At 40.8% G+C, this 24249-nt stretch overlaps 1 protein-coding gene across 4 annotated transcripts in view; it reads left to right on the forward strand.

Moving 5' to 3' along the window:
- Positions 1 to 24249, forward strand: part of GRIA2 (glutamate ionotropic receptor AMPA type subunit 2) — a 225209-nt gene that overhangs the window by 153467 nt on the left and 47493 nt on the right. For all 4 annotated transcript variants that reach the window (XM_040332278.1, XM_040332251.1, XM_040332259.1 and 1 more), the window contains exons 9-11: positions 3651 to 3761; positions 12318 to 12524; positions 14346 to 14716. In XM_040332278.1, coding sequence (XP_040188212.1) covers positions 3651 to 3761; positions 12318 to 12524; positions 14346 to 14716 — 689 coding nt within the window. The remainder of the gene's footprint in view (positions 1 to 3650; positions 3762 to 12317; positions 12525 to 14345; positions 14717 to 24249) is intronic.

The following is a 24249-nucleotide window of genomic DNA, read 5'->3' on the forward strand; positions in this document are numbered from 1 at the left end:
CACAAATAGAGCTTTCTTTTGGTGGTATTTGATCACCTCTGGGTTTTTTATTTTTTGCGCTATAAAAGAAAAACGACTGAAAATTCTGTAAAAAAAAAAAAAAAAACTTGTTTCTGTCATATTAGCAGGTTATTTCTCACACACAGCATATGCATACCACTAATTACACCCCAAAACACATTCTGCTATTCCTCCCGAGTATGGCGATACCCCATGTGTGCGACTTTTACACAGCGTGGCCACATACAGAGGCACAACATGCAGGCGTTCTGGAGCACCGAGACCAATTCTGACATTTCTCTCCTACATGTAAAAATCATCATTTATTTGCTAGAAAATTACATAGAACCCCAAAACATTATATATGCTTTTTTAGCAAAGACTCTAGAGAATACAATGGCGGCCGTTACAACTTTTTATCTCGCATGGTATTTTCGCAGACATTTTTTGAACGCGTGTTTTTAAAAAAAAACTGTTTTGTGCTTAAAAAAAAGACAAAACAGTAAAGTTAGCCCAATTTTTTCATAACATGAAAGATGAAGTTACGCCGAGTAAAAAGATACCTAACATGTCACACTTCAAAATTGCGCACACTCATGGAATGGCGCCAAACTCCGCTACTTTAAAATCCCCATAGGCGACGCTTTAATTACTTTTATTGGTTACATGTTTTTAGTTACAGAGGAGGTCTAGGGCCAAAATGATTGCTCTTGCTCTAACGTTCGCAGAGATACCTCACGTGTGTAGCTTGAACACCGTTTTCATATGTGGGCGGGACTTACGTATTTGTTCGCTTCTGCATGCGAGCACACGGGGACAGGGGCGCTTTAAAAAATAAATAAAAAATATTGTTCATTTTACTTTATTTACTTGATTTTGACACTTTTTTCCCCAAAAATACATTTTTTTATCACTTTTATTCCTATTATAAGGAATGTAAACATCCCTTGTAATAGGAATATAGCATGACAGGTCCTCTTTACAGTGAGATACGGGGTCAATAAGACCCCACATCTCACATCTAGGCTGGGAAGACTGCAGAGTATCGCGTAGGGTATTGGGGTATTGCAGAGTATCGCACAGGGTATTGGGGTATTGCAGAGTATCGCGCAGGGTATTGCAGAGTATGGGGGTATTGCAGAGTATCGCGCAGGGTATTGCAGGGTATTGCAGAGTATCGCACAGGGTATTGGGGTATTGCAGAGTATCGCGCAGGGTATTGCAGAGTATGGGGGTATTGCAGAGTATCGCGCAGGGTATTGCAGGGTATTGCAGAGTATTGCGCAGGGTATTGCAAAGTATTGGGGTATTGCAGAGTATTGCGCAGGGTATTGGGGTATTGCAGAGTATCGCGCAGAGTATTGGGGTATTGCAGAGTATTGCGCAGGGTATTGCAGAGTATTGGGGTATTGCAGAGTATTGCGCAGGGTATTGCAGATTATTGGGGTATTGCAGAGTATTGCGCAGGGTATTGCAGAGTATTGGGGTATTGCAGAGTATTGGGGTATTGCAGAGTATCGTCCAGAGTATTGGGGTATTGCAGAGTATTGCGCAGGGTATTGCAGAGTATTGGGGTATTGCGCAGGGTATTGTAGAGTATTGGGGTATTGCAGAGTATTGCGCAGGGTATTGCAGAATATTGGGGTATTGCGCAGGGTATTGCAGATTATAGGGGTATTGCAGAGTATTGCGCAGGGTATTGCAGAATATTGGGGTATTGCAGAGTATTGCGCAGGGTATTGCAGATTATCGGGGTATTGCAGAGTATTGCGCAGGGTTTTGCAGATTATAGGGGTATTGCAGAGTATTGCGCAGGGTATTGCAGATTATAGGGGTATTGCAGAGTATTGCGCAGGGTATTGCAGATTATAGGGGTATTGCAGAGTATTGCGCAGGGTATTGCAGATTATAGGGGTATTGCAGATTATAGGGGCATTGCAGAGTATTGCACAGGGATAGCTGAGCTGGGATGGATGGATGGAAGGCTGGATCTGTGACTGCAATAGTCACAGATCCAGCCACAGCGCTGCTGCTGACACCCGCTCCCCCCCCCCTCTCCTCTCACTCTGTACCGAACGGTACAGAGAGGAGAGGGAGGAACCGGCGTCATCAAATGACGCCGGTTTGTTTACAAGTGATCACTCCGTCATTTGACGGAGCGATCACGTGGTAAACGGCCGCTAACAGCGGTCTTCTAGACCCGGCGCTCACGGATGATTCCAGGAGCGCGCCCCAGGGGGCGCGCGAGTGGAGCATTCTGGGAGGACGTCCCAGGGACGTCCTGTCAGAACAACTCGACCGCGCCGTAGCAGTAAAATGCCTATGGCGCGGTCGGCAAGTGGTTAAGTGTATGTCCAATCAGAACTTTTTTTTCTTAGTTTTAGATGCAGAAGGGGAAAAAAACGTGTCAACTTTTTCTGTTGTTTGGGGCTGTGTTAGAGAGATTTCCACTTAGAAATAATATCCTGCTGTCAAAAATTTTCAGAAAGAAAGTGGGGTAACTCTCCAACAGCAACATAATCATAAAAAAAAATATTTTTTACCTTAGTAAAGTTTGGTAAGACAAGAACCCATTGTGACACATTTTAACAAGACCAACCACCAACAAAGTTACAGCCGATGTATGTGCTGAGCTCATCCATTGAAACAGAGGACTGTCCTCTGTGCATCTTCGAGAACATATATTGTTCCACATAGCAGAAGACAACTAGGCTCAAAGTAAAGTGTGGCCTTGCATACCCACAAAACCAAGTTTCTTGTTCTAGTGAATTTCTTAGGTGATCAAGTCATTGTAGGCAGGCAGTTGAATGAGACTGTGCACTACACTCCACTTTGTTGATCATGTAAGCCCTCAAGCACTATAGCCTTACCTCTTACCACAGTGTAACCGGCAGTGGCAGGAATTAAAAAACAAAGTGTGCAAATGTACCACAGTAGGGAAGTTCCTAGTGCTTCCGGCCAACCGACCTTATTCAAAAAGAGAGTCTGGAAAGTGCCTCAATGCAGAGCCCTGTGCCTGAAGGTCACATTCCAGGCTAGCAATCTTCCAGATCAGCAGGGTCTGGGTACAGCCCCCAAAGGTGTTGCTGAGGATACAATGATACAGACAGCTGCAGTGCTTTAAAGTCTTTCTTAAAGTAAAAAGAAATGTATCTATAGTGTACCAAGTATCTTTATTGAAGTGAACAGATGAAAAAATGTAAATTAAGAAAGGCTGGCAAAATTATAGCTAGTCTTTTATCAGCAGAACACAAGAAAAGAGATCCCCCCTCTTAGGGCACTAGCAAAAAAGCTGAGGTATGACAGTTATAGGCAGGATTATATGAGGGTTAGCTTCAACAGGCTTTTTTGTTTGCCACTGTCCCATCTTCCTGTAGGCGGCTGTAAAAAATTCCTGTGTCCCTAAATGGAAGATAAAGAAAAAAAAATGTTTCATTCATATAATTAAACAAAAACTTAAAATGCTTTAAATATTGTGGTAAAACCAATTTGCTATATGTAATTGCTTTATCAGGTCACATTGCACTCTCACATTACATTCTTGCTTTTTTTTACTCTCTGTTTGTCAGTAAAACCTACTTGAATATACACATTGTTTTTATTTTTCAATTAGCCATCAATCACTTGCTGTTTGTTATTTTATTTGGCAGATTGGATACTGGAGCGAACTTGACAAAATGGTGGTTACAGTCTCTGATGTATTGTCTGCCAATGACTCCATGGGCCTTGAAAACAAAACTGTTATTGTTACAACTATATTGGTAAGAATTACTGAGAATGTTGTTTTGTATTGAGCTAGGAACTATGGCCCAGATTCACAAAGCACTTACGCCGACGTATAACACGTTACGCTGACGTAAGTGCAAATGTGCGCCGGTGTATGAGGAAAATACGCCAATTCACGAACGTGCGTGTGCCCGGCCCATGCCACGCAAGATGCATGTAAGTTGTACGTCCGGCGTAAAGGTATTTCCCATAAATGAGGTGCAACCCGGCAACAGACATGCACAGGTCTGCACCAGGGAACACAAGCCGGCGTATTGTGCGTTGGACGTGTGTCTGGCTGGGCGTACGTTATGTTCACGGCGTACACGGTGATCGGACGTAGCTTAGGCAGTTGTGCCGGCATGGTTGTGAGCAGGCGCAGGGGGGTGCTGTGCATGTGTCCACGTCGCGGCGCATTTGCAGTTCGTGATACGTACCTGTCTGGCGCTCGGCCCATCATTTGCATGGGTTCACGCCTCATTTGCATGGGTTCATGCCCACTTTCACCTACGCCGGCGTGCGCCTTCAAAACCCACACCACGCTGGCGCAGCGTTGGGAGCACTGGCTTGTTGAATGCAATGCTTGCCTCTCTGCGCTACGTTGGCGTAGCGTACAGTGTTTGCTCTATGGCGGCGTAATGTGCACCTTGCTCTCTGTGAATCTGGGCCTATGTGTTTACTTGAATTACAAAGATATGACTTACAATGAAAATAGCACATTGTCAGCTATGTAACAAATAATCTGAAACTGCAACAAAAAAATCCTATAATCACCTACAATTTTCTATGACTTCACTTTGAAGTATGTTCAAGTGTCAAATAGATCTAAATTGTTTTTTTGTCAATATACCAAAACTATTTATGGGTATTACTTCTCGCTGATAACTTCAGTGGAAATAATTACAAGCTTTAAAACAGCAAGCCCCTACTGTTGGAGGAGTGACACTTTAGTTGAGACTAGCTCTCCTAAATGGCAGAACCTCAGACTCAAAAATATACATTTATAGCCCAATTGAGTATCACTTCTCTTTATCATTTTATTATTTGTGACAGATTTTTTGTGGAAATGCTTTGAAATGCTATTTGCTCTCAGCAAAAAAATGCTGCTTCCCGCCTCTACTCCCACTCCAGTTCTCAGTGTTGGCATTGCTTAGTAATAGTGCTAAGTAATGCTGACTGGGAGAAGATGTGGAGGGGTAACCTGACCTTCTTCTTTTTTGTCCTGTCCACAATAGAGGATGTGCCTGTATGTTGTTGTAATGCCATTGTTGCACTGGAGGTTCCAAGTCACGTTATGTTATATGGCAGCGGAGCATGAATCACAAGTTTCACCATATCAAGTTTCAATTATGTATTTAACTGTTTTCCAAGAGCACACATTTAGAAAGGCAACTTATAGTTAGAAACAAAGGGGCAGATCCACAAAAGAATTACACCAGCGTATCTATTAATACGCCGGCGTAATTTTAAATTTCCTGTGTCGTAACTTTGTTTTGTATCTACAAAACAAGATACAACTGCATCTCGGGTCGATCCGACAGGCGTACGTCTTAGTACGCCGTCGGATCTTAGGTGCATTTTTTCCGCCAGCCGCTAGGTGGCGTTTCCGTCAAATTCTGCGTCGAGTATGCAAATTAGCTAGTTACGGCGATCCACGAACGTACGTCCGGCTGTCGCATTTTTTTACGTCGTTTGCGTTCGGCTTTTTCCGGCGTATAGTTAAACATGCTATATGGTGGCGTACTCAATGTTAAGTATGGCCGTCCTTCCCGCGTCGAAATTTTAATTTTTAACGTCGTTTGCGTAAGTCGTTTGCGAATAGGGATTTGCGTAGAATGACGTCACCATCGGAAGCATTGGCTTGTTCTGGTTTAATTTCGAGCATGCGCACTGGGATACCCCCACGGACGGCGCATGCTCGAAAGTCGTTTGCGTCGGGTCACGACGTATTTACATAAAACACGCCCCCATCACAGCCATTTGAATTCCGCGCCCTTACGCCGCAAAAGATACACTACGCCGCCGTAACTTACGGCGCAAATTCTTTGAGGATTCGGAAAAAAAAGTTACGGTGGCGTAGTGTATCTTAGATACGCTGCACCCGGCGGAGAGAAGCGCCGAGGTACGTGGATCTGCCCCTAACTTTATAGCAAATGTGCAGGCCCATGAAATCTGATTAATCAGATATGGATAGACTTTAACCTTTTGAAAAACAGCATTCTTGCCTTCCTCATGACTGATTGTGAAAGACCTTAAATTGCTTTTTGATTTGCAGTACTGCTATCTGTTCATTTTTGTATATGTTCAGTGTTTAGTCTGCAATTAAAGCATAAAAAGACTCTGTTACTGGGGTAAGGGTGGATGGGGGAAATTGCTCCAGGTATCAAGGTCATGCACCTAACAGTGCCTACACATACCTGCAGTAGATACCTAAGCCTTCCTGTTATAACTTTTCTGACAGGCAAATCTTCAGCACTTTCCAGATTTCCAACTTCGGATACAGCAATGACAGCTCAAAGTTCACACCTCCTAAAGTGTATTGTTCAGATTATATTATTAATAATCCCCTAGGTGGAATAAAATTAACCTAGTAGCAGATTTATTAAATAGCATATGCAAAAACTATAATAGGTACCATGTGGGTGGATGAGAAATCGCTTTTCTAATAAAAACTTTAACGTTTAATACATGGAATTAAAATGACCCTATTCTGCCCAAAATAAAGTTTTCACTTAAAATGTATTAATGTAAGAGTTGTGTTAAATGATTAAATAGTTAAAATGCATGGGGGTTTCTGACAAATAACTAAAACTGCTTAAGGAAAATGTTGGCGTACAGGCAGATATACTGCAGTACTGGTAATTGTTACAGTATACAAACTGTTTAAGTGCAGTTATAAATTACAGTACAGCCCTGTGCAGCGCTCACGAGAAACGAGACAGCTTATTGTTATATAACCAAGTCACAGGATTCCCTAAGGACTGAAATTATTATCTGTAGAGGCATTCCATCCATCTCTCTATTACCTTTTTCCCCCAGCACCCTAATCAGCTCACATTGTGTATTACATGTCCCTGAACAGATATTTTTAGATCTGGTATATCAATATTTCTTTGAGAAGAACCAAAGTAATTTTCTCTCATGGGACTAAAAATGGCTTCTGGAATATTTAAGCCGTTTTTTTCGTGAGATATTAGCTTTAATATCAATATCGCACTAAACATATCTGCCTCATTAACAGATAATGACTAAAGATTCTGGTGCAATTTTAGTTTATGAATTAAGTTAAATTCTTTGGTGGTGGGGAGCATGACAGTTGTAATTGTAATTCTTGTGGAGCATTGCATAATATAATTGTGGGCAAGACTAATTAGAGGTTTTGTATTCTACCCAACTCCCAAGTCATCTGCTCTTTTCATCAGCCAACTTCTTCATTTCTCATCCCAAATGCTGTTTTTAAAAATAGATACATATTTACCAAGCCCATATGGTGTGCTGGTATTGCAACTGACTCTGGGGTTAATCACATTAAAGTTACAAACTTGGCACTGAATTGGGAGTGTTTAACACAAAAAAAAAAGCAGAAAATAGTTTAGGACATCAATTTCCGTTATATTAGCAGCTAGGCAAGACTAAGGTCTTGTCATGGGGATTTACTATATAGGAGAACAGTTTTTTTTACTTAGCAAGGAGAATATGTGTTCACTTTGAACACCCAACCAAGTGCAGAGGAAATTTTAAAATATAAATTGTCTTCCATAATTAATGAGGTACGAATATAATGTAATTACAAAATATATATTTTTTGTAAATTAACCCGATTTTAGTAAATAACCCGATGCAAGAACCTGGGAGGGACCTGGGAGCAAGCATAATGTAATACTGACCTATAGTGTAAATGCTACTATTTTAGATATGTCAACTATTCTCACCTTCCATCCTGTGCATTTACTAAGGGATTAGCAGCAGTCTGTTCATTCTGATTCAAGTTTATAGGAGATTCAGATTTGTTCCCGGACACTTGAAAGTTTGTGTCCATCCAACTTTTCATACAGCAAGTCAAAGGACTCTATTTTCTTGGAGCAGCTCCAATGAGGGCATTCCTAAATGCATGTTTACTTATTATATGTCCATGTCATCATGTGTACCCTTAATTCATTTGAAAAAGAGAGTCTTTTCTCAGATGATTCATAATAACTGACTTTTTTTTACCACATCCTGGTGAAAAAAAGGACATGAAAAGTGCAACAACTAAAGGCCAGGTACACACGTCCGAGGAACTCGACGGGCAAAACACATGGTTTTGCCCGTCGAGTTCCTTGTGAAGCCGCCGAGGATCTCGGCGAGCCGAAATTTGCCATTGAACAACGAGGAAATAGAGAACATGTTCTCTATTTCCTCGCCGAGGTCCTCGTTGGCTTCCTCGGCCGAAAGTGTACACATGGCCGGGTTTCTCGGCAGAATTCAGCTCTGAACCGAGTTTCTGGCTGAATTCTGCAGAGAAACTCGGTCGTGTGTACAGGGCCTCAGAAGTGCATTATACATAGGCATAGAATAGTTTGCCTTTGAACCAATAGCAAGAAGAGAAGAGCATCAGTCAGCATGATCAATTGAGGTCTCAAAACATGCAGAACGTCTTTAATTGTATTTTTTATTCTGTGTGACCTTGTAGTTTTTATGAAAGAACAACCCAAGTCTATGCCTGAATACATTATGGTTGTAGCTTTACTTAAACGTTATGGGCCGGATTCAAAAAGCCTGGCGTAAATTTGTGCGGGCGTAGCATATCTCAGATACACTACGCCGCCGTAACTTAGCGAGGCAGGTTCTGTATTCAGAAAGAACCTGCGCTCTAAGTTAAGGCGGCGTAGCGTATGTGGTCCGGCGTAAGCCTGCAGAATTCAAATTATCCATGCAGTGGGCGTGTTGTATGGTAATGAAGGCTGTTGTATTGCATGTGCCGTCCGTGAACGTATCCCAGTGCGCATGCTCCAGATTACACCGCAAATAGGCAATGCTTTCGACGTGAACGAAACTTACGTACAGCCCTATTCGCGAACGACTTACGCAAATGACGTAATCGATGGAAAATTTGACGCTGGCCCGACGTCCATACTTAACATAGGATACGCCTCATATAGCAGGGGTAACTTTACCTGAATCGGCGTATCTACCTAATTTGCATATTCTATGCGTAAATCTCCAGAAGCGCCACCTAGCGGCCAGCGTAAATATGCAACTAAGATATGACGGCGTAAGAGACTTACGTCAGTCGTATCTTAGCCAAATTTCGGCGTATCTTGCTTTCTGAATACAGAAAGAAGATACGCTGGCGCATGCTAGAATTTACGCGGCGCATCAATAGATACGCCAATGTAAATTCTTTCTGAATCCGGGCCAATATTTCTGCAACATCTACTCACAATGTTGCTCCTACATTCATCGTCTGGGTACAATTTGCCTGGAGCGCTGTTGGAAAACTTTGATACTGTCCCTTGTATTCATAACCCTCTTCATTTATTTATTCATTCTCTGTGGTTCACATCCACACCCATTGCTTAAGTAACCAGAAAGGCATACACTTAACCGACATGTAAGATGACAGTATGCGGGATTCTTAAAATGACAGTTAAGCAATGTTTATGACAAGCTAACAGACTGAACAGTAGTTTTTCCATTACTAGGTAATTCATTTTGTCTGGTTCTAGTGCCAAGCATCCTTTCCCCAAAAATGACATAATGATGAGCACACATTTATCCATGTATAAACAGCTTCCAGAATCTAAATGGCAAACATATCTTCAGGGACAATCATGATATTTCCTCAATGACTCAGAATAGCATAGAACTTAGCAATTAAACTGTGACAGTGGTGTTTCAGCACTAATGCAAGACAATTACAATTGGTGTCATGGGACATTTCCATATGGTAGTGACTTTTTTTTAAATTGATCATAATTTATGAGGCACAGCTGACCTTTTCAATTTGTGACCTGGTCTTAAAACACCATTACAGATAATGTGGTGATCTAACCAGTCTGGCAAGGGGAATTTGTATTATGCAGATAAAAATAAGTCTGTCATTGCAGGTATGTGAGGTAAAAAAAAGACATGAGTGCAGTCACAATCTCAGTTTATTGATTGGGTATCTATAAGTTAGCTCATTACTTATTTAAGTTGAAGATTCATTCAAAATAACTAAGCTGCTTTAAATAGTCAGGTTTTAACTTATTAATAGAATATGTAGAAACCTAACATAAACTTAAAAAATGCAGGACTATCTTTTTTCATGACCTCATTTCGTAACTGAATTAATTGAGGGTCGAGTTTTGGCAGTTTCTAGGGTAGGGAGGTCATTGTTAGAATTTGTTCCATATCCTCAGAACTAAAATAGGACATACTTGTCAAGAGGTAAGTTGTATTTACATGCTGTTTGGCCTAGAGTGAAGTAGTACACAGCATGCAATGCGTTGTTACTTTTGTACCTAAACCTTTAAGCCGCACTTACATAGAATACAAATTTTTATTGCTTTTTTCAAGTACATCCAGTGTATCTCAGGCTTTTCTTTTAAATGTGCTAAGAATGGAGCCATTCAAACACCACATAGGTGTGCAGTAGGAATAAGCAGAGTCACCACACCACTTAACTACATTGTATTAGAGTGCATTTGTTATAAATAGTAATTTTATTCATAGCGACCATCTGGCTAAAATATAACCTGCATGGGAAGATTGGCAGTTGGAATTTGATTGTTTGCTGCAGAACTTTCCTGTAGAAACCCACTATTATCCATGGCACTCGTTTTCAAAAATTAGTCTTAGCATTCCATTTTTTCAGTCTAGTTTTTAGGGTGGAATATTGTGAAAAAACAAGCAACCTACAGCATGTTTTATAGGTCACAGTAGTCCGTAATATTTTCTTTGATGGCTTTTCTATTTCTGTACTTATGTGATTAGATCATTTGTAACTGTATTGTCAAATGCCTTCAACTCTTACATAGGGTCTAATTTATAAAAGTGCACTATTTTTCCCCAGAGTGGACAATAAAATGATCATTCCCTTATACAGCATTGTAAACATTTTAACAGAGGATCTGACTGGCTGTTGTGAGAAATGTGCATTGTTTGAGACTGTTGTTCCCCAAAACAGTTTGAAAGATGACTGTCAGAAAAAAGTTAAACTATTGCTCTTCATCTGCTGTACTGGCAGCACAGCAGATTAAGGCCCCTTTCACACGGTCAGACTGTTCAGGTCCGCCTGTCAGTTTTGACGGCGGACATGAACGGCTGCATCATGCAGTCCTATGGAGCATCGGATGTCAGCGGAGACATGTCCGCTGACATCCGACCCGATCCACCAAAATCAGACGGATGGCGATACGTCCCCATCCATCCATGGCGGATCGGATCAGGTGAGATCTGATGAAAACAGACATGCTGTCCATTTTCATCAGATCTCTACATAGGAGACAGCGGCGCTGCTCAAGCCCCTCCCCACTCAGTGAGCAGAGAGGGACTTGTCATCTGCCGGCTCAGCAGAGATCAGTGGAGAGATCTCCCGCCGAGCTGGCAGGAGCTGGCGGACTCCGTAGCGACTCGTGTGAAAGAGGCCTTAGGCTCGGTTCACACTAGCCCACAACTTTGATGTGACTTTTTACACTGAAGTTGTATCAAAGTCAGACCAAAGTAGTGCAGGAACCTTTTCTAAAGTTGGACAGACTTGTGTAGTATCAGTTAAGACAGCACTCATTGGGAAACATTGAATTTCACATGTCATCCAACTTGGGCATCCAACATAGTATATACTCACCTTTCCTTATTATTACACCACTCCATTTTGTTGTCAAAAACAATAGAAATACCCAGAAGTTATGGGTATGTGTGAGCACATGACTCACTATATTCAATGCAACAGTGCTAGGTGGTGATTGGCCTATCATTGTCAAATTGGGCCTGGGAAGGGATCCATAGCCCTGCTCAAGTACCTTCAAGTCTGTTTGGACCTTCCACTGGGTTTTTTCCTGGTCCTAGTGCTAGACCAAGGAAAGCTGAGTGTATACTGCTGGAGAGGGGGAGAGTTAAATGACTCTTTTACCTTTTCTTCCATGGAAAAACATTAATGGTCACTTAAATTTTAGAATTTAAAAAGATAAAAGCTTAACCCCTGCAGCATTCATTCACCTTTCCTCACACCCAAACGGGGACAGTATTAGCAAGGTAGCTGCACAGGTAATGTAGGGCTAACAAGAATAAACACAGCACCAGATGGCCTTGATGGGCAGAGTAGCAAGCTGTAGTTTTTTTTATTGTACATGGCCTATGATGGTTGTACAGATAACTTGCCCTGTATAGTGACTGTACTCTGCACGTCTTTCTTTTTTATGTTGTGCTTCTGTAAAAAGCCCATGTATATTTCACATTTGTCTGAAAACAAAATAGTTTGATTCATCCTGCCCATCATCAAGTTTCATGCAAATGTTATTTTTACACCATCAATTTGGTGATAAAGAAAATGTTCAGATCTTGTTAGATAATGATTGTGATATTTCCAGGAAGCCCCATATGTGATGTATAAGAAAAATGCAGATCAGTTTGAAGGAAATGATCGCTATGAAGGATATTGTGTTGATCTGGCAACTGAGATTGCCAGGCACTGCGGATTTAAATACAAGCTGACAATAGTTGCTGATGGGAAATATGGAGCAAGAGATGCAGAAACAAAAATATGGAATGGGATGGTGGGAGAATTAGTTTATGGGGTAAGTACAGTGCACCTTGTTACTGAAGAATGTTAATGACCAACACCAAAGAACGAAAAAGTTGATAACCATATGTTGTGCTATTTCATGTCCATGTCTGAAATCCCTTCACTAAGTATCATAAAATATTTAAAGATTCACATATTTAAATGTATCAGTGTGCATCAATTATTTTGATCCAAGCAGTATATGATAAATGTCATTTCTTAAGGGTGGTATGATGTAAATTACTTGACTATATGACTGATCTATCTTATATAAGTTACATGGCTAGCCAAAGCCACCTGATGGTACAACACAGTTGCTTATTATATAGCTGTGCCCTTGGGGTATCTTCTGGAGACAGTAACAAAAGAATCACATTTCATGTTTAGGTTTTGTGATAACAGTACTTCACATCACACCTGGGGAGATGTTGAACCATTTTCCTGCGGTCAAGCTTCAAAATTACTCTCAAACCACAAAGCTATTTTCCTTTTTCTTTTTCAGACATGGATCATGTTTTTTCTGTAACCTCTTTCACCTTGAAATATGACAGTATTACAGTCTGAAAGAATGAACAGTGATATTTATTGAAGGATTGATATGCTTGACATATTATTTTAGTTACCATAAATCTGTCCAGGAAAACAGTTGAGCAAAAAGTTGTATATGTGCTCTTGCTTTATGTAACAAACGTTTCTAATGTGTGAGGGATCCCATATTGTATCTTGGGGCTTATGGATGAAAAGAAACTAGCAAGGACATTGCAAGATTCTTATATCAACCAGTCACAATAATTGATTCACTTTTAATTTATAAATTACGAGTAGAAGCTGATTAATTGATAGGGATAACAAAACATTTTCTTGTTAGCACATTTTTAATACAAAGGCTCTCTTTGATTCCTGAAAGTGAAAATGTTACGAAATTAAGGGCACAATGCTTTTAGCATCCCAATGTGTAAAGTATATACTAGCATGCAATTGTTTACAGCAACAGGGATACCACAAGATTCTAGTTCAATTGGAGTCTTAAAACTGAACGATTCAGTTTTTTACATTGAAGGCAGTCTAGAAGCCATGGAACGTCACAGGGAAATATGGATATATTTACAGACCCAGGACCCTACATTTGTGGTTAAGCCACTATCGCATTACTCTAAATCTCTATGATCATTAATATTTAGTTACATGAAGATGCTGTACTTCTTCACCCATTCTGTACCCCAAATCCTAATTGCAATCACAACTATTGCTAATCCTTTACTGATACCACTGCTGGGTGTACTTACTATTTTTTTTTTAATAATTACATTACAGTAATTTCATTTGCACATAAAGTGGAGAAGGCAAATTTTACTTTTAATCAAAGTGCCTTAACTTTTACATTATTGCTCTACAGCCAGCTTAATTCCATTCTCAGTCAGTATAAAAGTTTAGTGAGATTTAACTGTGTCATTGCAATAAAAAGCCATTGCTATCAACTTGAACATCTTCAGCCTCAGTTACTTCTCCTAGGCTGCAACCTTACGCATAGGAAGTAGACAGCCGGATCGGTTGATCTAATTTTAGATGAGGAATTTTTGGTTATAAAACCAATTGTTGTATAAACAGTTTTTTAAAATGGTTTTTATTTCACCTGATTTCCAATGAACTATATATTTGCTGCTGTCTTTATAAACATGGTTATAAAACTATTATTGTATAAAATATGAATATGCACATTGCTAATGATTGTCTTAAATCATTCTTGTTGTTATAGCATAATTTATAAAGTCAAATAAAAGGTCAGTTTTTCACCTGTAACAACATTTTTTATTTTATATCTTTTGTTTTACAGAAAGCTGATATTGCAATAGCTCCATTAACAATTACACTGGTGAGAGAAGAAGTAATTGACTTCTCGAAACCTTTCATGAGCTTGGGAATCTCAATTATGATCAAGAAGCCTCAGAAGTCAAAACCGGGAGTGTTTTCCTTTCTCGATCCTTTAGCATATGAGATCTGGATGTGCATAGTGTTTGCTTACATTGGGGTCAGTGTAGTTTTATTCCTGGTCAGCAGATTTAGCCCATACGAATGGCATACTGAGGAGTTTGAAGATGGAAGAGAAAATCAAAGTAACGATTCATCTAATGAGTTTGGGATATTTAATAGTCTATGGTTTTCCCTTGGTGCCTTTATGCAGCAAGGATGCGATATTTCGCCAAGGTTGGTGATTCATCTCTTTTTACTTTGTGCATTTTTGGTCTGAGGTGGATACCATGGTGCATATACAATATATTGTACTGGAAAAATAAAAGACTCATCATATGGTCACACAAACCTTTTGCATGCTAGCATTCTGGAAACACATCCTAAAACTATGGGTTTAAGTATATAATTTACCTTGATGTTTTCTCATTAAAAGTATATGTACCATGTAAAGACTACAGAAATGCACAAGGTTCCAATAATTTTATGCCTGCTTGGAGGGGTACCGTGTTTTTGCTGCATTCCCAGCCTACAGTTCCAGGTCCTCATGGCCAGCATGAACTGTGATGGGATGAAAGGATGGTGAGCTGCAACTGGAATGATGTTGTTGCTTTTGTGCCATGCAAGTCACACTTGACTTCTTTAATAACTGATTTTGTATGTGTAAAGCTGATCAAGAAAACACATGAAAGATATTGACAGCAGTAAGACTCCATAAAAATGATTAAAGATATGCTTGAGTCTTAGCCATATAAGCTGAAAATCAACCTACAACTGGTAATGCAACAGCACATAGTTGTAATGAGCTCCTTTGTTTTTGACTACACAACATTGTTGTGTAGTTTGTCTTGGAGGTAGGTACATTTGCAAATATTATCTTCTAATTTCAAGTGTAGAAAATCAAAAACAAAGCACCTCATTATAACTATGTTCTGCTGCATTACCAGTTGTAGGTTGATTTTCAGCTTATAAGGTTAAGACTCAAGTATATCTTTTATCGTTTTTATATGTGCGGATAACACATTACTGAAAAAGAGCATTTCTGAGTAATACAAATGTGTAGCATTAGGTGAAAACTTTATCTGGTTTCTTCGAAAATGTAAGTTACTAAAACTGCAAAAGCAATTTGTGCAGGTCTTGAAGCAATCTTTTTAAGATACAATTATTTATAGTGTTTTAAGAATAAAAATAAAGGGCTGAATCCAAAATTACATTTATTTAAAAGAGACATGTAGCCTGCTATTGCTGATCTTCTTCTAACATTGATGTCTGGTCCTGTCAGTTTTCAGGACTTTCACAAAATTGTTGACCTATGATTAGCAGCCAGTAAGTACAATTAAAGTAGTTGTAAACTTCAGACTTGAGATGTGAACAGAGTATATACCGCTACAGTGTGTACTACAGCACTTCTGAATAGTTTTCCTGACACAAAGAGAAAAATGGTGGCAGAGGAGAGACCACTGCAGTTTGACAGACTCAGTTCTGTTCATGTTTAATTTGTGAAAGGGTGTGTGTCTCATCCAATCAGCTGTCAGAGCTCTCCTCACTGAGCTCTGCAGAGTGTAACTTCAGCTCTCAGTTATCATTGTTGGCATTGACACCAGTGCTGAGGGTAAACATTGCTGCCCCTGACACCAACCACGGGGCTCTTTTAATTCCCACTTGCTCTTCATGAACCCTAGGCTCTATTTTATCTAAATGATAACAAATAGGGAAAAGTGGCATACTGCAAGCCATACACCATGAAGCAACACCCATTTTGTTGACAATGCCCACAAATGTGTGACAGATGGGCAAAGTAGCATACCACATTTTCTCTTTAATCCTTTTAACCGTTTGCGTGCCAGCTGCCGTGGTTATACTGCGGCAGGTTGGCTCTGCTGGGCGAACCGTCGTAGCTGTATGTCATCGCGGGAGTGCCCATGCTCGTAAACAGCGGTCACGATGTCCGCAGGCCATGAGCGATCTCCGGGGCACGAGAGGCAGAACAGGGACGTGTGTGTAAACACACACGTCCCTGTTCTGTGAGCTGAGGAAATGCAGATCATGAGTTCCTATTAGCTAGAAACCACAATCTGTAATTTCATTTAGTCAGTTCCATCCCCCTTAGTTAGAACACACATTAGGGAACACAATTAACCCCTTGATTGCCCCCTAGTGTAAACCCCCTCCCTGCCAGTGTTTTTTTTACAGTAATCAGTGCATTTTTATAGCACTGATTGCTGTATAAATGACAATGGTCCCAAAAATGTGTCAAAAGTGTTCAATGTGTCCGCCATAATGTTGCAGTCGCAGATCACCGCCATTACTCCAAAGACATGCTGGTAGGTAAATTGGATCTCGTCCAAAAAAATTGGCCCAGTATATATGTATATATGTGTGTATGACTGTGTGTCCCTAGCGTGTCATGATCCTACGGGGTAAAAATGACCGCACCAGCCAAGCAAATACTGGCTGGAAAAAGCGCCCAGAGGCGATTCAGTTCGCATGCGTTGCGCTATACAAGTCATTCATTCATTAATTCATTCATTCATTCATTCATTCATTACTAGTAAAACAAATTATAATAATAAAAATGCTATAAATCTAACCCCTATTTTATAGACGCTATAACTTTTGCGCAAACCAATTAATATATGCTTATTGCGATTTTTACCAAAAATATGTAGAATAATACATATCGGCCCATACTGAGAAAAAAATTGTTTAAAAGAAAAAAAAGTGGGGATATGTATTATAGCAAAAAGTACAAAATATTGTGGGGGTTTTTTTCAAAATTGTTGCTCTTTTTTTGTTTATAGCGCAAAAAATGTAAGTCACAGAGATTATCAAATACCACCAAAGAAAGCTATATTTATGGGAAAAAAGGCCGCGCAATTGTCAGTTAAAGCGACGCAGTGCAGAATAGCAAAAAATGGCCCAGTCATTGGGCAGCCAAATCTTCCGGGGCTGAAGTGTTAAAGTGTTTCTTCAATTTTTTCCAAATGTTGTCAGCTTTGGCTTTTTTTGTATCCATTGACAAAAGCACAGATTTTTGCATTTGCTAATCAGCTAAGTAAGGCACACTGGTAAATACTTCTGTCCACTGCAATGTTTACCCTTCAATGTGCTTAAAATGGGTTATAGTCTATATTCTTATCACATTGTAAATGGTTTCTATGCAATATTGCTTCTTTTCATTTTCTAAGAAGTGATATGTTATGTTGTTTTATTACAAAAAAAGTGGGAAGATTTACTAAAACTCGAGTGAGCAAAATTCGGTGAGGCTTTCAGGTTTTAGTGTCAATGCGTAATTGAACAAGCTAAGGATAGAAGCTGATTGGCTACCATGTACATGTGCACCAGATTATGAGTGCTCCAGTTTTGGTAAATCTACCACTTAGGATCGGGCACTAGCTTCCCCACATATACCACCAGTAGAGCACTGCTAAATAGTGCTCTACTCGAGTGCTCACTCGAGTTTTAGAAAAGTGCTCACTCGAGTTTTAGTAAATCTTTCCACTTTTTTTGTAATAAAAAAACATAGCATATAATTTCATATAAAATGAAAAGAAGCAATACTGTATAGAAACCATTTACAATGTGATTACAATGTAGGGTAGGGTTAAAAGAAGATTTGTGCGAGAAGAGCCCTATGTTATGGATTTACTCTTTAAGCTGACAGCTCTGTGTTGAAAACTACTAGCCTATGCTCCTAGTGCTAAAAGCTTATCTATCTCTTTTTTTGGAGTGGGGGGATCAAAAGCATAACATTTTTTGGGGTGTTGGGTACTGGGCTTTGAATTGTCCTTCTATTCCAAGAAAAACAGGTAACCATGCAATTGGTTATATATAGGGATTTAACAATGTTCCCCTAAAACATCACCCTGATTTTATAAATGCCTTTAGTTCTTTGTGCTAGCAGAATACACAGTTATAAACTTTTTCAACATATGTTAGATTTGTTTGCTTATTCAAATGACTATATATATATAATAATTAAACACTTATTGAAATGCTAACCACAACTCCCTTTGTAAATGTGATTTAACATATGTATGTAAATCACTGCAGTGTACACTTTTTCTCACTTCCATGCCAAGTGAACTCGAATAATGTTTGAAATTATAGTTGCCATGACAACAGCATGAGCTTTAATTAAATACACTGTGTTCTTTGCTATCGCACTAAAGGAAGAGAATAGGTAAAAGTTGAAACTACTGCTCACAATTTTAACTACTTGTGGAAAGATAAAGGCAATTCACATCAAAGCCACCAAAAAAAAGAGGAAGAGCTAATTAGACACACAATTTACAAATAGACACATATTTTCCCTACTTAGATTTTTCTTTATGAATAACAATAATTTAAGTAATATTTACAGTGTAGGAGAATGTGAAATGCTAGACGTGTTTGTTTATGTAATACAAAAAACAGACGTGTGCAGAAATTCAAGTTAACCAATCAGGAGTGAACTTTCAGAGGCACAAAATAGCAAGCATCTGCAAGGTGATTACTGACTGGTTGCTATGGATTTTTACATCAATCCAATGTTCTTACTACTGTGTTATAAAAGAGCAGATTCATATCACTCAACATCGGATGGTACATTTCAAATAACATACCAGCAAATCAATGACATATGACTCAAAATAGTTTATTCAGAAATGCATACTGTAACTATGTTCGAAGCAGAGACTGGAACAGCAGCACACTTTGTTCTCATTCTCGAACAGCTGAAATTATGCACCATATTGAGAGAGCTGGTACCAATGATACATATTTTATTTGCTCAGGAATGCTTTTTCCAGCTATTGTCTGCCCATACTGGTATATAATACACAACCTTCGATGTTTATATTAGCCAACAAATTATGGTAACTATGGATGGGCGAATGGTTCTGCCCGAGCATGAGTTCAGGTCGAACAGTAGCTGTTCGGAAGTTCTCCAAACAGCTAAATTATATGGTGTTTCGACCGTTTATTCGGCCCGCCTAACAACCACAATGCACTGCGCCACTGCACAGTGCATTAAAAGCCCTGATTGGCTGAAGCAATGAAAGCTTCACCCAATCAGAGCACTGTCAGAGCCATGATTGGATGCTGTCATGATGACTGTATCCAATCATGGCTCATTGCTCTTAATCCTGCCCCACACTATAAAAGTATTCTTTCCATAGTGTCCATTTGTAGCGTGATAGCGGTGTGGAGAGAGATAGAACAGGGCTCTGTTTAGTGCTATTAGACAATTAGTGTGCTATAGTGTTCTATTCTGATTCTATTGTCAGTGTGGAATATCAGTTCAGTATACATTCAGGGATAGTTCAGCATTCATGTTTACATTAGTGTGAATGTAGGGATAGTTCAGTCATTGTGAGTGTAGTGCGACCACGATTCATCTTTACATTAGTGTGAATGTAGGCATAGTTCAGTCATTGTGAGTGTAGTGCGACCACGATTCATCTTTACATTAGTGTGAATGTAGAGATAGTTCAGTCATTGTGAGTGTAGTGATCGTTTAACACAGTATATTTTATTGCGTTACTACAAGTTTAACGCCATATAGTTCTGTGTGCTACTGCAAATTTAACGCTGTATATTTCATTGCGTTACTGCAAGTTTAATGCCATATAGTTTTGTGCCTTACTGCAAGTTTAACGCCATATAGTTTTGTGCGTTACTGCACGTTTAATGCAGCATATTGCAGTATATTATAGTGTATCCATGGAGTGTGTCTGTGTCGTGAATACTCAAATTAAAGTGCACCAAACACCACTTTCCATTGATTAAAGTGCATCCACTTACACATTTACACATCCTTATTACATTTTGTTAATAAGCACCCCCACTCCCCCCATCATATCTGGGAGGACAGCAAGGAGATGTTCCCATTGCACTGTAACGGGGCCAGCAGCATATGTGTCCACAGGCAAAGGTGGATGTGGTCAGTCCTCAGGCAGGGCATAATTTCCTTTGTTTAGTGATGTTGCACGTGCTATCCAGCCACAGCATATAGAGGAGGTGTTGGACTGGCTTACTAAACCATCTTCATCCTCTGTCACCCAAGAAGAGACTAGTGCGCAGTCCCCTGCAGCTGCAAGAGTGACAAAAACCTGCCTCCTTGTCCACAGCTATTCCTGCCATAGCCCCAGCATCAGGCGCGGAGGAGTCCGTGGATTTATTTGAACACAGCATCAGCCACTTGCTCCTTGATGAGGCACAGCCATTACTCAATTCAGATTTTTGGTTCTGACTCTGAGGTTGAGGAAGGCAGGAACATGAGCCTACAGAGAGGAGAGAACACTGGTACACAAATTGGCAGTCATGTTCCCTCAGCCGCAGTGTATTGCCAAGTTGTCTCCAGTCGTAATGAGGATGGAGGAGATGATGATGATGATGAGGTCACTGACTCGACTTGGGTGCCAGATAGAGCAGAGGAGTAAAGTGAGAGTGAGGCACAACCCCAACGAGGCAGCCATCATGGAAGAGTTGAGAGCAGCCACCCTATTCCATCACATTGTGGAGTTGTTATCTCCCAGCCCACTTCAACTTCCCACAGCTCTGTTGTCTGGGTCTTTTTTAGTATATGTGCAGCCGCTCGCAATGTTGCTATTTGCAAACATTGTCTCAAGCGTGGCAAAAACACCAACCATTTGGGTACCACATGCTTGACAAGTCATTTAACCTCCCACCACCACTGTTGTCAAGAGCACCTAAAAGCAACACAAAGGGGACACAAATCTGTCCCTCCTCCTTACTCACCTCAGTCTGTCCCTGCTATCCCTCATGACCTCTCAGCAGCCTCTGCTGAGAGGGATGATGGTATAGCGCAGGGTGTCCCAGTGTAACAGCACTGGTGAACGGAGTGAACCACAACTGCGGTTAGCAAGGATTTCAATGTGCTTCTTTATGTGACAACTCAGTATTGGGCCCCAGGCGTCGCTCCACACAAACATGAATTTGGGGGATCTCTACATCATCTCTCTGTCACATAAAGAAAGCTGTTGAGCTACTAAGGATGGACACATCACAACATGCGACCAGAGCTTAGCGTTTTAAAATTATAACAAATACTTTAGAGATTCCAATACACCTCTATATGCAAGTGATTATCAGTACGGACCCCAGGCGTCACTCCAGACGAACAGGTGTTTGGGGGTTCTCTACATCATATCACATAAACATATAGGGATGTATTAGGCCACTACGGGAGGTGGTATGAAATACCATCAATGCTTAGCATAGAAAAGTTAGCGAGAACTCGTTCAACAATTAGGACAGGGCCTATAAGCAATTTATACTTATGTCAAGCACGTAGTAAATATGAGTTGTAGTAACAACTAATAGTTGCGTATGAGAGGCAATATAGCTCAGGTACTTTGAGAGTACACGTAGTAATACAGGAGTTGTAGCGGCAAGCAATAGTTACTTACGTATGAGAGGCAATATATCTCAGGTACTTTGAGAGTACGTGTAGTAATTAGGAATTGTTGCAACAACTAATAGTTACATATGAGAGGTGAATATAGCTCAGGGTATTTGAGTGTAGATGTCACTTCAAGATATTCCTTAGCAAACAGTCCTTTAGCACAACAGTATATCCTAAATATGTTGATAGTCAGAAGGCATGATAAACAATAGCAATTGTATAGATGGAACATAAGTAGCAGATCTTGCTATAGCACTACAAGTGATACAATGGCTACTTATCCGTTTTGCAGGCTTTCGTATAGGCAATAGGGATTCTGTGGTGAAGGATGTTCAGCAAGGAGGCCTCAAATGTTGTCCCCAGCAATGACTCTCAGTTGCAGTAGATGCAATTATCACTAAAGGAGTAGTTGCGGCTGGAGCGGTGTTGCGGCATGGGGAGCGATGACACCAATCTCTGTAGCGTGGCCGAGCTACGGCTGACAATAATAGAACAGGGAATGTATGTAAGGGTAATGCCTTTATAGACAAGTATCCAGGTGCAGTGCATCGCACTGAATTCGAAAAGAGCGCCGTTCGCGGCGACACACTTCCACGTTCCATGCGATTACGTCATTGCGTGGTTGCCGTAATGCGCTCCAGAGTGGAGTGCAGGAAGTAACAGGCGCACGGAGCGCCTGTTACACCCAGGTCCTTGCAGCACATCTGCCAGCAGCACACCACCAGCTATAGACTATAGCTGGCAAATTTCTCTGCCCCATCTGTGCAGCGGAAAAAAAATACAGTCCCTGCTACCCACATGCCCAGCGTCTAAGTGCAAGCTTGTCAAAGCTGCTGGCTCCACAACCCCTGATGGATTCTGCCCCATTCCGTGAATTTGTAGAATGTGTTGTACCACAATGTCAGGTTCCCAGTCGCTATTTCTTTTCACGTAAGGTCATTCCATCTCTTTACCATCATGTGGAAGGCAATGTTGTGGCATAGTTGGGCAAGGCAGTCAGCCGCAAAGTCCACATTACTGCTGACACGTGGTCCAGCAAGCATGGACAGGGACGATATATTTTGTTCACAGCACACTGGGTAACTCAGAAGGATGCAGGACAGGGCTCAGTGCTGCAGCTTGTTGTGCCCCCACATCTCCATTCAGCTGGTGATGATGCCAGATTTGTCAGCTCTACCCCCTCCTCCTTCTTCTTCTCCTCAATGCCCTCCTCTGCTTAATTGTCCTATGAACTTTAAGTACCCCCTAAGTGTTCAAAGGGCTATTAAATGAGTGAGGCTAAAAGGTTCCATGAATTGCTTTTGTTGGTGTGTCTAGGGGACAGGAACCACACCGGAGCAGAGATTCTTGCTGCTCTGCAGGGACAGGCCCAGAGGTGGTTCACGCCACGCCAGCTGGAGCCAGGAATGGTGGTATGTGATAATAGCACAAACCTCCTGTCTACCTTTAGACAAGGAAAGTTGTCACATGCGCAATGCCTGACACATGTCCTCAAATTGGTGGTGCAGTATTTCCTAAATAGGTACCCAGGGTTGGAAGCTCAACTAAAGTAGACCAGAAGAGTCTTTAGCCATTTTAGGTGGCCATACACAGCCAGTGTTCGGTTGGCTGAAATTCAGTGGGAATTCCACCTGCCCATAAACCGCCTGATTTGTGACATGCCCACCAGGTGGAACTCGACTTTGGTAATGCTGCAGTGGCTGCACATGCAGCAGATGGCCATCAATGAATACCTCTGTGCATATGGCACAACGACTGGCTTAGACCGACTCAGCTTTTTTCCCCATGCCAATGGCTGTTAATAAAGGATGCATGTATTGTACTATTACCATTTGATTAGGCCTCAAAGATGGTGAGCTGTGACAATGCATGAATCAATGACACAACGCCTGTTGTGTTCCTGCTGGAGCAGACCATGTGTGGTATTATGGACAGGGCACTTAAGGCAGAGCAGCAGGACAAAGAGGAAGACTTTCTTTCCTCTCAAAGGCCCACTTTATGCAGACACCATTGTTCCTATGCCACAGAACACACAAGAGGAGAGAGAGGAGGATGATTCTGGCAGTTTCTGAGGCATTGAAGCAGAGGATGACATACATCAAACAGTAAGAGATGGTTTTCCATCCGCAGAACCCTAGGGAGTAGTATGTGGCTGGGAGGAGGCAGTTCCGGATACTATAATCCTCAGTAACCCCAAGGGGTTCAAAGCATGTGAAAAGACCCAAGAATACGTGGCGTAACGTAAAAGGATTACTATTGGTTGGCAACCCTCCTTGACTACTGTTATAAGGGGAAAGTTTCAGAACTCATCCCATCCCCACAGAAAGTGCAGAAGATGAAATCTCTTGAGCACACGTTAAAA

This window comes from Rana temporaria, chromosome 1, assembly GCF_905171775.1.
Source record: "Rana temporaria chromosome 1, aRanTem1.1, whole genome shotgun sequence".
Lineage (NCBI taxonomy): Eukaryota > Metazoa > Chordata > Amphibia > Anura > Ranidae > Rana > Rana temporaria.